The sequence below is a fragment of the Triticum urartu genome, unplaced genomic scaffold, assembly GCF_003073215.2.
Source record: "Triticum urartu cultivar G1812 unplaced genomic scaffold, Tu2.1 TuUngrouped_contig_6406, whole genome shotgun sequence".
NCBI classification, from domain to species: Eukaryota; Viridiplantae; Streptophyta; class Magnoliopsida; order Poales; family Poaceae; genus Triticum; species Triticum urartu.
In genome coordinates, this window is record NW_024117167.1 from 3,064 (window position 1) to 14,429 (window position 11,366).

Sequence of the window (11,366 nt, forward strand, 5' to 3'; positions counted from 1 at the left end):
CCTATTCCTCCCCAGCAATATTGGTCATGAAAAAGGATGGAACGTGGAGATTATGTATTGACTACAGAAAACTTAACTCAACTACCATCAAAAACAAGTTTCCAATCCCAGTAATTGAGGATTTACTAGATGAGCTTCATGGAGCAACTTACTTCACCAAATTAGACCTCAGATCTGGTTATCATCAAGTGAGAATGGATAAAAATGACATACCAAAAACTGCTTTCAGGACCTATTTTGGACATTATGAGTTCCTTGTTATGCCCTTTGGTCTAGCAAATGCACCTGGCACATTCCAAGCACTTATGAATAGCATCTTTGGACCTTATCTCAGGAAGTTTGTGCTTGTCTTCTTTGATGATATCCTCATCTTCAGTAAATCCTTGTCTGAACACATAGCTCACTTGCAGATTGTCCTTCAGTTGCTCCAAGAACACCAGCTCTTTGCAAAACTTTCCAAATGTGTCTTTGCTGTCCAGCAGGTGGAATATCTTGGGCATGTAATTAATGGTGAAGGAGTTTCCACAGACCCTGGCAAAGTATCTACTGTAGCTGAATGGCCAGTACCCACTACTCCCACTCAACTAAGAGGTTTTCTAGGATTATGTGGTTACTACAAAAGGTTTGTGAAGAACTTTAGAATTATAGCCAGGCCATTGCATGATATTCTCAAGACAGACAACTTTCAATGGACCACAGCTCAAACACAAGCTTTCCAAGCTCTTAAACAAGCCATGATTACAGCTCCTGTACTGGCCTTGCCCAACTTTTCTGAGCCATTTGTTCTGGAAACAGATGCATCAGGAGCAGGTATTGGAGCAGTCATGATGCAAAGTGGAAGACCCTTAGCTTATTACAGCTCAAGTTTATGCCCAAGAAATGCTGCTCTTTCAACTTATGAGAAAGAAGCCCTTGCTATCATTGCAGCCTTGAAGAGGTGGAGACACTATTTTTTGGGCAATGACCTAATAATTAGAACAGACCACCAGAGTCTGCAATTTATGACTGACCAAAAGATCTCTACAAGTATCCAACACAAGTTGATGTTGAAGTTGTTGGAACTGAATTTCACATTGCAGTACAAGAAAGGGAAAGAAAATATTGCTGCTGATGCACTTTCCAGAAAACACTCTGTAATGGCAATTTCCCTGGCAACTCCACAGTGGATCTCTGTAGTGGAAAGCTCTTACTGCAATGATGCTGCTTGCAAATCCCTGCTGGAAAAATTGCTCCTATCTCCTAACCGTGCCGTGGACCAAAACACCTTACACTCGGGCATCATCAGGCACAAGGGTAGAATATATGTGGGAAAGGATGTGGACTTGAGAAAGAAGCTCCTAACTGCATTACATGCATCTGCTTTGGGAGGTCACTCGGGCATGAATGCCACATACCAACGGATCAAACAGATCTTCTACTGGCTTGGTCTGAAACAGGAAGTGGATCGTTTTGTTTCTGAGTGTCTTGTCTGTCAGAAGAATAAAGGTGAGAACTGCCCATACCCTGGTTACTTGGATCCATTACAATTACCTGATATGGTTTGGACACACTTGAGCATGGACTTCATCGAAGGGCTACCAAAATCAAATGGGAAAGATGTCATATTTGTGGTGGTCGACAGGTTATCTAAGTTTGCCCACTTCATTCCTTTATCCCACCCTTATACAGTACAAACTGTAGCTCAAGCGTTCATCGATAATGTCATCAAGCTACATGGCCCTCCCTTGGCAATTGTGTCTGACAAAGACGCTATCTTCACGAGCAGATTGTGGCAAGATATATTCAAGGGCATGGGCTGTGACCTCCGCTACAACACTGCTTACCATCCGGAATCTGATGGTCAGACAGAACGAGTTAACCAGTGCATCGAGAACTACTTGCATTGCTTGACATCCACACAACCAAAAAAATGGGCAAATCAACTCTCCATGGCAGAGTACTGGTACAACACTTCCTACCACTCCTCCCTCAAGAAGACACCGTTTGAAGCAGCCTATGGATTCCCTCCCCCTAATATTGGAGAAAACATTCTCCCTGACTAGCTGCACGGCGATGCACAACAGTTCTTTCAGGACATAGATGCTTTGCTACTGCACTTAAAATCCAACTTGGCAGCAGCTCAGGCGCGAATGAAGAAATACGCTGATCGCAAACATACAGAGAGAATTCTGGAAGTTGGGGACATGGTGTACTTGAAAATGCAACCGTACCGCCTCAATGCTTTTGGTCTGCGTACACATATTAAACTTCAGAGCAAGTACTATGGACTTTTCCGGATCATCAAGAAAGTGGGTCGTGTCGTGTACAAACTGCTCTTGCCTGACGCTACCAACATACACCCAGTCTTCCATGTTAGCCAGTTGAAGAAACATGTCGGCCCTAAAGCTGTTCCGTGTGCAGACCTTCCCCTGGTTCGATCAGATGGGATGATTCAGACTGAACCAGTTCTCGTTCTGGAAACCCATCAGGTACCCCGCAACTAGTCCTGGCCATCTCAGGCCCGGCCTTGTCGGCCCACCCAGGCTCGGCCCTAAAATCCAGGGCCTAGGCCCAATGGGCTTGTCCGTGGGCCGGGCTTGGGCCTGAGTTTTGAGCCCATCAGCAGGGCCTGGACGGGCTTGGGCTTGGCATATTAGCATTTTAAGGAAGAGGCCCGGCCCACGGCCCTAAGCCCTAAGGGCTTTTCAAGGCTTTTTACGAGATGGGCCGGGCTTGGGCTTGAAAAGTAGGCCCGATGGTAGGGCTTGGGAGGGCCTGGGCCTCAGTTTTCTACCATGGGCTCTTTTAGGCCCGGCCCAAGCCCGGCCCGGCCCGGCCCATGGCCAGATATACCCGCAACAACCTGCCTGTGGTTCAGTGGCTTGTACAATGGGCAAACCTTCCTCCTGATGAAGCTTCGTGGGAAGAAGCGTCATTCATGAAGAAAACGTTCCCTACATTCTTCAAGAGCACCATCGACAGGTGGTTCAACCGAACAACTCCTTGAGGACAAGTTCGTTTTCGCCCGGGGGTATTGTCAGGCCCAAGTGTCAAGGAGCAGCTTATTATCTTCAGTTATCGGACGGCTCTGGTGCAAAACGGTTCGGCGCATCGTACGGCTCACAGGGCTCGCCTACTCCACCAACCGTTACCATCTACTGTACCGTTTCATTTGTCGTTATTGTTCGGTCTCATCCATTTGCCAGCTGTAGCTATAAAGCTAGCCGCTGCCTTCTGTAATCGCTATCGAATTATGCTGAGAATATCTCTATGATACAATCATACATCTTATATCAATACAAACACTAGTTCTCGCTCCTACTTTCCCCTTTTCTCTCGCACGAGATCTGAGATTACTCTGTTCGATCCGCCCCAATTCCTGTGCGGGGTGTGACAATTTTTTCCTAATCTAATCTCTCTCAGAAAAAATCTTCATGGATGTGCCAAACCTAGGGGGGCCTTCCCCACCAAAGCATCCACCTATTCTGGAGCCACCTGGGCCTGGCCCACCTCCTCCGCTGCCGCCACGGCTGTGCCAGCCACCTTGCGGGTGCCTCAGCTTCTGCAACATTGCAGGACATGTGCGACCTACCGCGAAAGAGAATAGAACATGCGCTCAGGCATTTCCCAGTGCTCGACGGTGTACAGGTGCTAAGGGTGCCATATAGGTAAAAATATGATGTGGCAAAGCATTTAAAGAGGAGAGTGAACATTATGGTGACCCTAATAAGGGCATCTTCAATAGTTTGTATGTTAGCTTGTTGGTAAAATATGTCATGTCATCAACCAACACCTTAACATACAACAACTCCAATTGGTTGTATCTAGTTTGCCCAATAGGATGTGAGATAATAAATGGGGTGCTCTCTCATTCTACATTGGAGCTTGTGCAATGTGTGTTGGTTCATGTACATACAACCTTCCTCTCTTTCCTCATTTATTGTATGACACATCATCAAAAATCCTATGTGGCAAAGTCTACCAACAACTATCTTACAACCATTGGAGATGCCCTAAGAACCAATGGTAAGCACGTGGACCTAGACAAAAAGACTACCAACCAATACATGAAGGAGTTTTATTATTAAACAATTAAATAGAGGAGGCTTAGCTACAAAAGCTAAGCACCGATGCATTGGAGACATTAGTTGCTAAGCATTTTAATGCACTTAGCACCCCACTTTAGCACCAATGCATTGGGAGAGGTCTCAAAGCCTGGATCCATCGCGAAAGGGGCTCTTACCCATCACTAGTGTTAAGCATCCACCTATAAGTATTTTCTAGTAGTGGATCGATGTGGTCCAAAATCGAGCGCGCTTCCTAGGCGTGCGCGTTAGCCACGCCCCTGTCATGCATGATTTATATATATGATGTCATTTTCCTTATTTGTTTACTAGCTGTTATACATGAAAATATTTTTGAGATGTGGTAGTTTATATTAATTTTTCTGTCATTTTTTCATTTTCCATGTAGTGGGCTGCAAGGCCTGGTAAAGCTGGGCTGGGTCGTAGGGTCGTAGTGGGGTCGCTCTGGCTTTCCTCCTGGCGAAACAATCGCTGGAGCTGCGCGAGCCCCCGTCCTAATCGCTATCTGCAACCGCCGCCCGCCTCCCCGCACCCCGTGGTAATCGCGATCTGCCGCCGCCTCCCCGCCTCCCGTGGTAATCGCGATCTGCCACCGCCTCCCGTCCTAATGGCTGGGGAGAAAGCTGGTACCGGCGCCTCCTCCTCCTCTCGTCCTCGGAGGAGTTCGGTAAGCATCTCTCGTCGCTGATCTGCAGACCTTCGAGTCAGATCGAGTCCTATCGTTTGTTGTATGCAGACGCAGAGCGTGATCTCATCATTTGTGAACGTTTCAGAGAAACGCCGCCGACGGGAAGAAGACTGCTCTCCGAGTCGCCGGCGACGGGAAGCAGAGTCCTCTCCGAGTCGCCGCCGCCTCCGACGGGAAGCGGATGGTTATGGGCGTCTCTGTCGACGCCGCTTCCACCACTTTGCACCCTATTGATCTACGATCCGACGGCGCCCCTGCTGAGGGGCGTACTGAAGTGGTACTCTCCCTTGAACGTCAAATACATTAGGGATTAGGGTTTAACGCCATGGTCACATGTTGGATTCGTTACAGTTTTCATTAGGGTTATGCAATTCGTGTCCTCTTTCCTGATACTTTTAAGTTTATCTTTCAGGCCAAGTTTGTTCACAACTTCTACTGTGCCCTAAACTTTAATCTGTTAGGATTGTATCGTTTCTATGCCGACGATGCTGAGTTTGTCTGGAATTTCAATGGCCGTCGACTTAATCTGAAAACTGCAAAGGTTACTGCCTTAACAAAATGTAGTGTAATATCCTGACTGGTATTTTTTTGTGTGGTAACATCGTTATTATTTTTGAACAGGAAATTAAGAGTTATCTGTATAGGGCATCAACCAAAATGAAATTCCATGCATCACATTTTGATTTATTATCGATTCCTGGGCAAAGTTCTGTAATGCTGACCGTTTATGGAACAATCAAATCGGCTGATAACAAGCCTAGGAGCTTTGTGGAAACTTTTGTGCTTGATATTCCTGGACGTCTTATATTGAGGGATTCCTTGGTTGTGCAAGAAAATGGTAACATTCTTTTTCTGTTTAATATAAAACCCCACTCCTTCTCATGGTTTGATCCGTGATGCTTTTGTTCAACAGCTCTAGAAGTACCAGAAGTGAGTAGTCCCAAGAAGCTCCAAGACCATACTGCAAGTATCATGTGTACTAATGATGTAAGTGGTTATGTAATTGCACGTTTATCTTAATAAATTGTTTTGTATGTTCTATTAAGTTGTTTGTTTTAATATAGTCCCTTACATTGGTAAATTGTATATTGTGTCTGCTGCTATTGCAGTCACAGAATCACTGTGGAATTTGCAATAAGAAATGGTATCCCCTAGAGAAAGACTGGGTAAGCCTAGAATCTGCTATAGTGATGTTATAGATTTATTATGCTGTTGCTTATTGTTGGCATTGCCATAATGTTTTTCTTGTTAGGTCTGTTGTGACCGTTGTCAAATGTGGCTCCATGTTGAGCGTGACCCTAATTGCAGTCGTGACATGGAGGTTCTTTTGCTCTTCTTAATATCATAATATATATGTGTGCAGTGCTCCTAATTGGACATGTTCGCTAACTGTAGATTGTTTTGTAGAAGGTAGAAAAGTCAGAGTATTTCTGCCCTGGCTGTACGTCTGAATGCAAAGATGTATTGACACTTAGGTGAGTTACTGATTTCTTCCCATCTGAATGTTCATTGATTCTTATATTATACTCCCTCCGTCCTAAAATAAGCGTCTTGAGCTTAGTACAAATTTGTACTTGAGCTAGTACAAAGTTGAGACACTTATTTTGGGACGGAGGGAGTAAATGCCAGCTTCTAACATTCCTAATAATATATTTGCCAGCACTTTGAAGCAAAAATCACCTGAACCCATAATTGTGTCGTGTGCTGGAAAGGAAGGAGTCTATAAACCAGTAGAAAAAATGTAAGTATTTGGCTTATTGTGTACCGAATCATCAGATTACATGTTTCTTTATATTTGCTTAATTATGAATACTCTATCTGAATTTAATATTTTTTACTCCCTCTGTCACAGTTTAGAAGGCACAGTTAAATTTGCGTGCGTTTCCATAATAGACAAGGTTTAGGGTGCATTGCATTTATTTATAGTAGCTAATTAGTACTCCGATATACTATTTCTATATGCATGCGTAGTGTGAATGCTATTTTTGAGCCCATCTCACAACCAATAGATAACTACCTAGGTCCCAGAGAATTTCCAAGCGCGCCTTCTAAACCGTGACGGAGGGAGTATTTTGATTAACCAAAAAATTGTATGTGCAATTGGTTCTTTAATCTTCACTTGGTTCATAAGCAAGTTACTTTTAGGTCGGTTCTTAGTTGGTACTGTAGCAACCACCCATTAAGGATCAGTTACCTTTTGTGATCGGATATTCTTACGATGCTTACAAACCACACACCAGAAGCAATAAGGACCAATGCACCATTTTTGCTGGCAGGATCGAATGTCGATGCAAAATTTGCTTGAAAAATCTAACTCCAGTCGTGATGTCTACGAATGTATGGGAGAAACATACTGGTTGCCGCCAAAAGAATTGGAAGAAGAGTATTAAGCTCAAGGGCACTGAGAAGCCTCTCTTTAAACTTGTAAGCCATCAGCATCTTTATCATCTTGGATGTTTGTGTGCACTAATGTGCAGACATGCAAAACTGATTACATCTTTATTTTGTCGTTTCTGTAGCTTGAAGAGATACCTGAAGGAACTGGCATATCTTCTATTGCAAGTGAAATTCAGCAGGTTTCTTCTGTTGATACATCTGACCAGCCAGCTGCTGAAACATCTGACCAGCCAGCTGCTGAAACATCCTACCAGCAAGCTGCTGAAACATCTGAGCTAGCTGCTGTTACATCTGATCAGACATCTGCAAGCCTCTCTTATGCGATGTCGGGAAACAAGGTATTATCAAGCATCATTGTTTACTGCATCACACCCCCTTACACACATATATCCAGAGCCATCCCTATGTAAACAGGTTGTAAAGGACAAAACTAGTTAGACATTGATAGCAGGTGACACAGTCACTGTTTAGCTTTCACCAGAACAATGAAGTTATCGAATAAAATGTTCTGTATGTCAAGCAGAAGACTACAAATATCAGATGTAATTGTTCAGTATAAACAGGCATCATTCAGATTGTCTATAATAATTTCTTGGTCCGCAACCCAGAACTTCCTCACTATATGGTATATGCAGATCTACCACTCATACTGCAAGTATGGAAGTCCTTGTAGGTGTGGATCAGCAAATCCTGACAATTTAGGTTTGTGTGTATTCACATGATTTTGATAAAATGTACTGCTGACCTTATGAAATATTGGAAAACAAGTTTTTTTTTTGAAGAATCATTGTTTCTTACCACACCCCTCTACACACATGTCGGATAGTCACTTGATTTGAGAAAATATAGTGCTGATTGTGTACATTCATGTCGTATAGTTACTTGATTTGAGAAAATCTGGTGCTGATTGTGCCCATTCACAAATCTCTTAGCAATTATACACCATCCTCCTTTGAGAACTTTGACACATTTTTGCTTTTTTTTCACAGCAGTCGCAAAAATCAAAAGTCTGCATCTTACATGATTATGATAGGATGAAGTCCCATCAGGATAAGGACACTGATCATAAATATGAAAAGGCATCTAGGATTTCTGAAATAATGAATACATTGAATCAAGATGGTGTTCTTGACAGGTGAGTTGTGCCTAGTAAGGAATATGTCTAATGCTAGTACAATTGTTCAAGTACTAATAACAATTACTGTAACCATAATCTGGTGTTTTTGCAGAACTGAGAGGGAACCGTTTGATAGTGCTGATCGTGAGATAATTCTGGCTATCCATGATCCTGAGCAGTTGGATTATGTTGATGATTTGCCATTGACAGATGAGGAGCAGGACGCAAAATTTTCTAAAGTGGCTGGAGTTAGTGTATTCTCTTCTGAAGGAACTACCGAAGCTATTTACAGTGCAGCTGGGGCCGTGATAAGGGTAATGATAAAACTACACCTTCATCAATCTTGTCAAATTTACTTGTCAACTTACATTGATTTTATTGTTTAGGGTTCCGACCTTGTGGTTGAAGAGTATTATGAGACTGCTTTTGCAATAATCAGACCTCCAGGGCATCATGCTTATAAGATTTCTGAAGGTTTCTGCTTTTTGAACAACGTTGGTATAGCTATTCAACATGTTGTTGACCACCATGTGAGATATTACATTGTGCTCTTTATTTTTCAGAATTATTATTGCATTTTCATATCACTGCCTTTTTTTTAAACGTAAGCTCAAGATACATGCTACTATTTTTTATCTGTACCTACCTCTACTGCATCTACAATGGCACATACCCTGGAATCCGGCAAGTAAACTACAAAAATCACCATCAGTATATATAGAAATGTCCTGTTCTAGTTTAGGAACAGTACTCAACAAGTTATCTACTAAGCTTAACATATCTTATGTAGATTTCTATAGTTTCTCTAATTTATCACCGCACATTATTTGCAGCACATGGAAAGAGTTTTGGCGGTTGATTTCGATGTGCATCATGGCAATGGCACGCAGGAACTCTTTTATGGAAGCGAACAAGTTCTTTTCTTTTCCACACATACGTATGCTATTAATGTTTTCTAGTGTTATTCTTCTGTTTTGCATATTGTAGCTGTTTGTGTTGTTTTACAGAGGGAGTAACTGTTAATTATTGTGTGCAGGCGTGATCTCTACTATCCTGCATCAAAAAATAGCGCAAACGATATTGGTGAGGGGTGGGCTTGGGTTATAACATAAATGTTCCTCTCAAGAAAGGTTTTAATGATGTCGACATGCTTTACGTATGCGATCAACTTCTCAGCCCTGTGGCCACTGCGTTTAAGCCAGAAATAGTGTTCGTCTCTGCTGGTTATGATGCTGGTAAGAAATCTAATTCTAGTTTGTGGTTTTGTGTTTGCTATCTACATGTTTATTCGGTAAGGTATTACTTTTTGTAGGGGAAGGTGAAGAAATAGGAGGTTGCAATGTTTCTGCAAAGGGTTTTGGCACGCTTGTCCGTAAGGTGCTAATAGTTTTAACCCTCTATTGTAAATGCAGCTCTGGAGTTTTAGATCTTCCTTTATAATTTTCTGTAACTAATTTTGTTTTTGTCCAGTTATTGCCCTTCTCAGGAGGAAAAATGGTATTAGCTCTTGAAGGAGGGTATGACCTGGTTCATCTTCCTATATGTGTTTCGCACACGATTCGAGCAATTTTGGGAGACGAAGATGCGTTCCTTCAGGATTCTGATTACAGAGATAAACGTCCACTCAAAAGCACCATCCGCACAGTCAATACCGTGAAGCATAACTTGAGATTCCGTTGGGATGTTTTTAAGGAAAAACCTTCAGGTTATTCTCAATAATTCTGCTGTACCAATTTTTGTTAATGTATTCTTTTTGGTAAGTTTATACCTTAACTGTTTCTGTAGTTGTATGCAGTGAAGAGAGGTCAAACTATTCATCTTAGGGCTCCTTTGATTCAAAGGAATTGCATAGGATTTTTGGAGGATTTAAACCCTTAGGAATTTTTCCTGTGATGCTCGTTTGATTCGTAGGATTGGCATCCTTAGGAATTTTTCCATAGGATCCATTTGTACTACATTTTGGAGGAAAATTTCCATCCACTCAAACCTCTTTGTAGAATTCCTTTGTTTTTTCCGTGCTATCAAACATTATTTCAAATCCTGTAGGATACTATGGGACATGTCACCTCATTCCTGCATTTTTCATATTCCTTCATTTTAACAATCCTCTGAATCAAAGAGGCCCTTAGTGGTGTTCCTAACAGGGGTTCACAGGGTTTAGTTATTGCGATGCTAAGCATAGGTTACAACAAAAACACACCATCGTTGTGAGATACTAGTATATTCCTAGTCTATAAAGTTTAGTTTATCAGTGCTGTATTTGAGGGCTGCAGTACAGATTGTTTTCTGCCAAAGCTAGGACTGTTAACTGTTCCTTGTCTTCGATGACCCCTTAGATATTATACTACGAGTACATGCAATCTTTATCACCCTATTAATGCCACACACTAGCTTTTTGCTTGACATCTTATTTGTGTGATTTCTACCATCTGCCGTAATGCTGTTGTGCCATGTGGCTTATACTCTAGTTTCATTTTGCAGGGCCAAGCTTTTTGCTTGACATCTTATTTGTGTGATTTCTACCATCTGCCGTAATGCTGTTGTGCCATGTGGCTTATACTCTAGTTTCATTTTGCAGGGCCAAGTCCCGAGGCCCAAGCTCCTCTTCCTCCTGGTGGTTTAGGTGGTGGTCCTGGTGGTGCTGGCAGTGGTGCTCCAGCTACGTCATGGGCACTTGAGAGTGAACTTCCATGACTGCGTGGTTTGGTACTCATGTTTTTTTTTTCTTTTGCGGGGTAAACTCTTGTGAGACCATTTCTGGATGAGTTCTCTTATTTTGTTCACTCCACTACATAAAGATTTCTGTCAAGTGAATATATGTCGCACACCATTTTAGTTCTTTTGTCAATTTTCTGGTAAACTCCAGCCATGCACAGTGGTTATAGCAATTTCATTGCTTGACCATGCCGACTCTGTATTCTTGTATTTGTGGTGTTTGGGGTCGATCTCGATCAGCCTGTGGTTTCAGTTGTATCTTATGCAGGGGTGGATCTCCGACGATGGGTGCTCATGGCACACATTAAGAAGCTACATTCTTGTAAGTTTGTTGTCAGATAAGTTAAGAAGGGAAAATATCCAGTGCTACAGTCCATGCGATGAT

General features: G+C 42.5%; 1 protein-coding gene across 1 annotated transcript; it reads left to right on the forward strand.

Annotated features, from left to right (window-relative positions):
• Positions 1-2,129: 2,129 nt before the first annotated feature.
• LOC125530565 lies at positions 2,130-11,105 on the forward strand. Its single transcript, XM_048694946.1, has 20 exons — positions 2,130-2,468; positions 4,453-4,731; positions 4,838-5,029; positions 5,165-5,293; positions 5,374-5,590; positions 5,666-5,739; positions 5,862-5,918; positions 6,005-6,073; positions 6,160-6,227; positions 6,413-6,493; positions 7,029-7,176; positions 7,272-7,487; positions 8,139-8,284; positions 8,379-8,580; positions 8,653-8,796; positions 9,100-9,203; positions 9,303-9,501; positions 9,579-9,643; positions 9,737-9,971; positions 10,845-11,105. The coding sequence occupies exons 1-17, from the start codon at positions 2,130-2,132 to the stop codon at positions 9,376-9,378; spliced, it is 2,541 nt and encodes an 846-aa protein (XP_048550903.1). The 3' UTR covers positions 9,379-9,501; positions 9,579-9,643; positions 9,737-9,971; positions 10,845-11,105.
• The last annotated feature ends 261 nt before the right edge of the window (positions 11,106-11,366 follow it).

Bases quoted from the DNA above. Each gene is read 5' to 3' on its own strand.
- LOC125530565 (XM_048694946.1), top strand. From the start codon at position 2,130: ATGAAGAAATACGCTGATCGCAAACATACAGAGAGAATTCTGGAAGTT. The intron at 2,469-4,452 runs GTACCCCGCAAC...TTTTCCATGTAG, and splicing joins TCGTTCTGGAAACCCATCAG to TGGGCTGCAAGGCCTGGTAA. The intron at 4,732-4,837 runs GTAAGCATCTCT...TGAACGTTTCAG, and splicing joins CTCGTCCTCGGAGGAGTTCG to AGAAACGCCGCCGACGGGAA.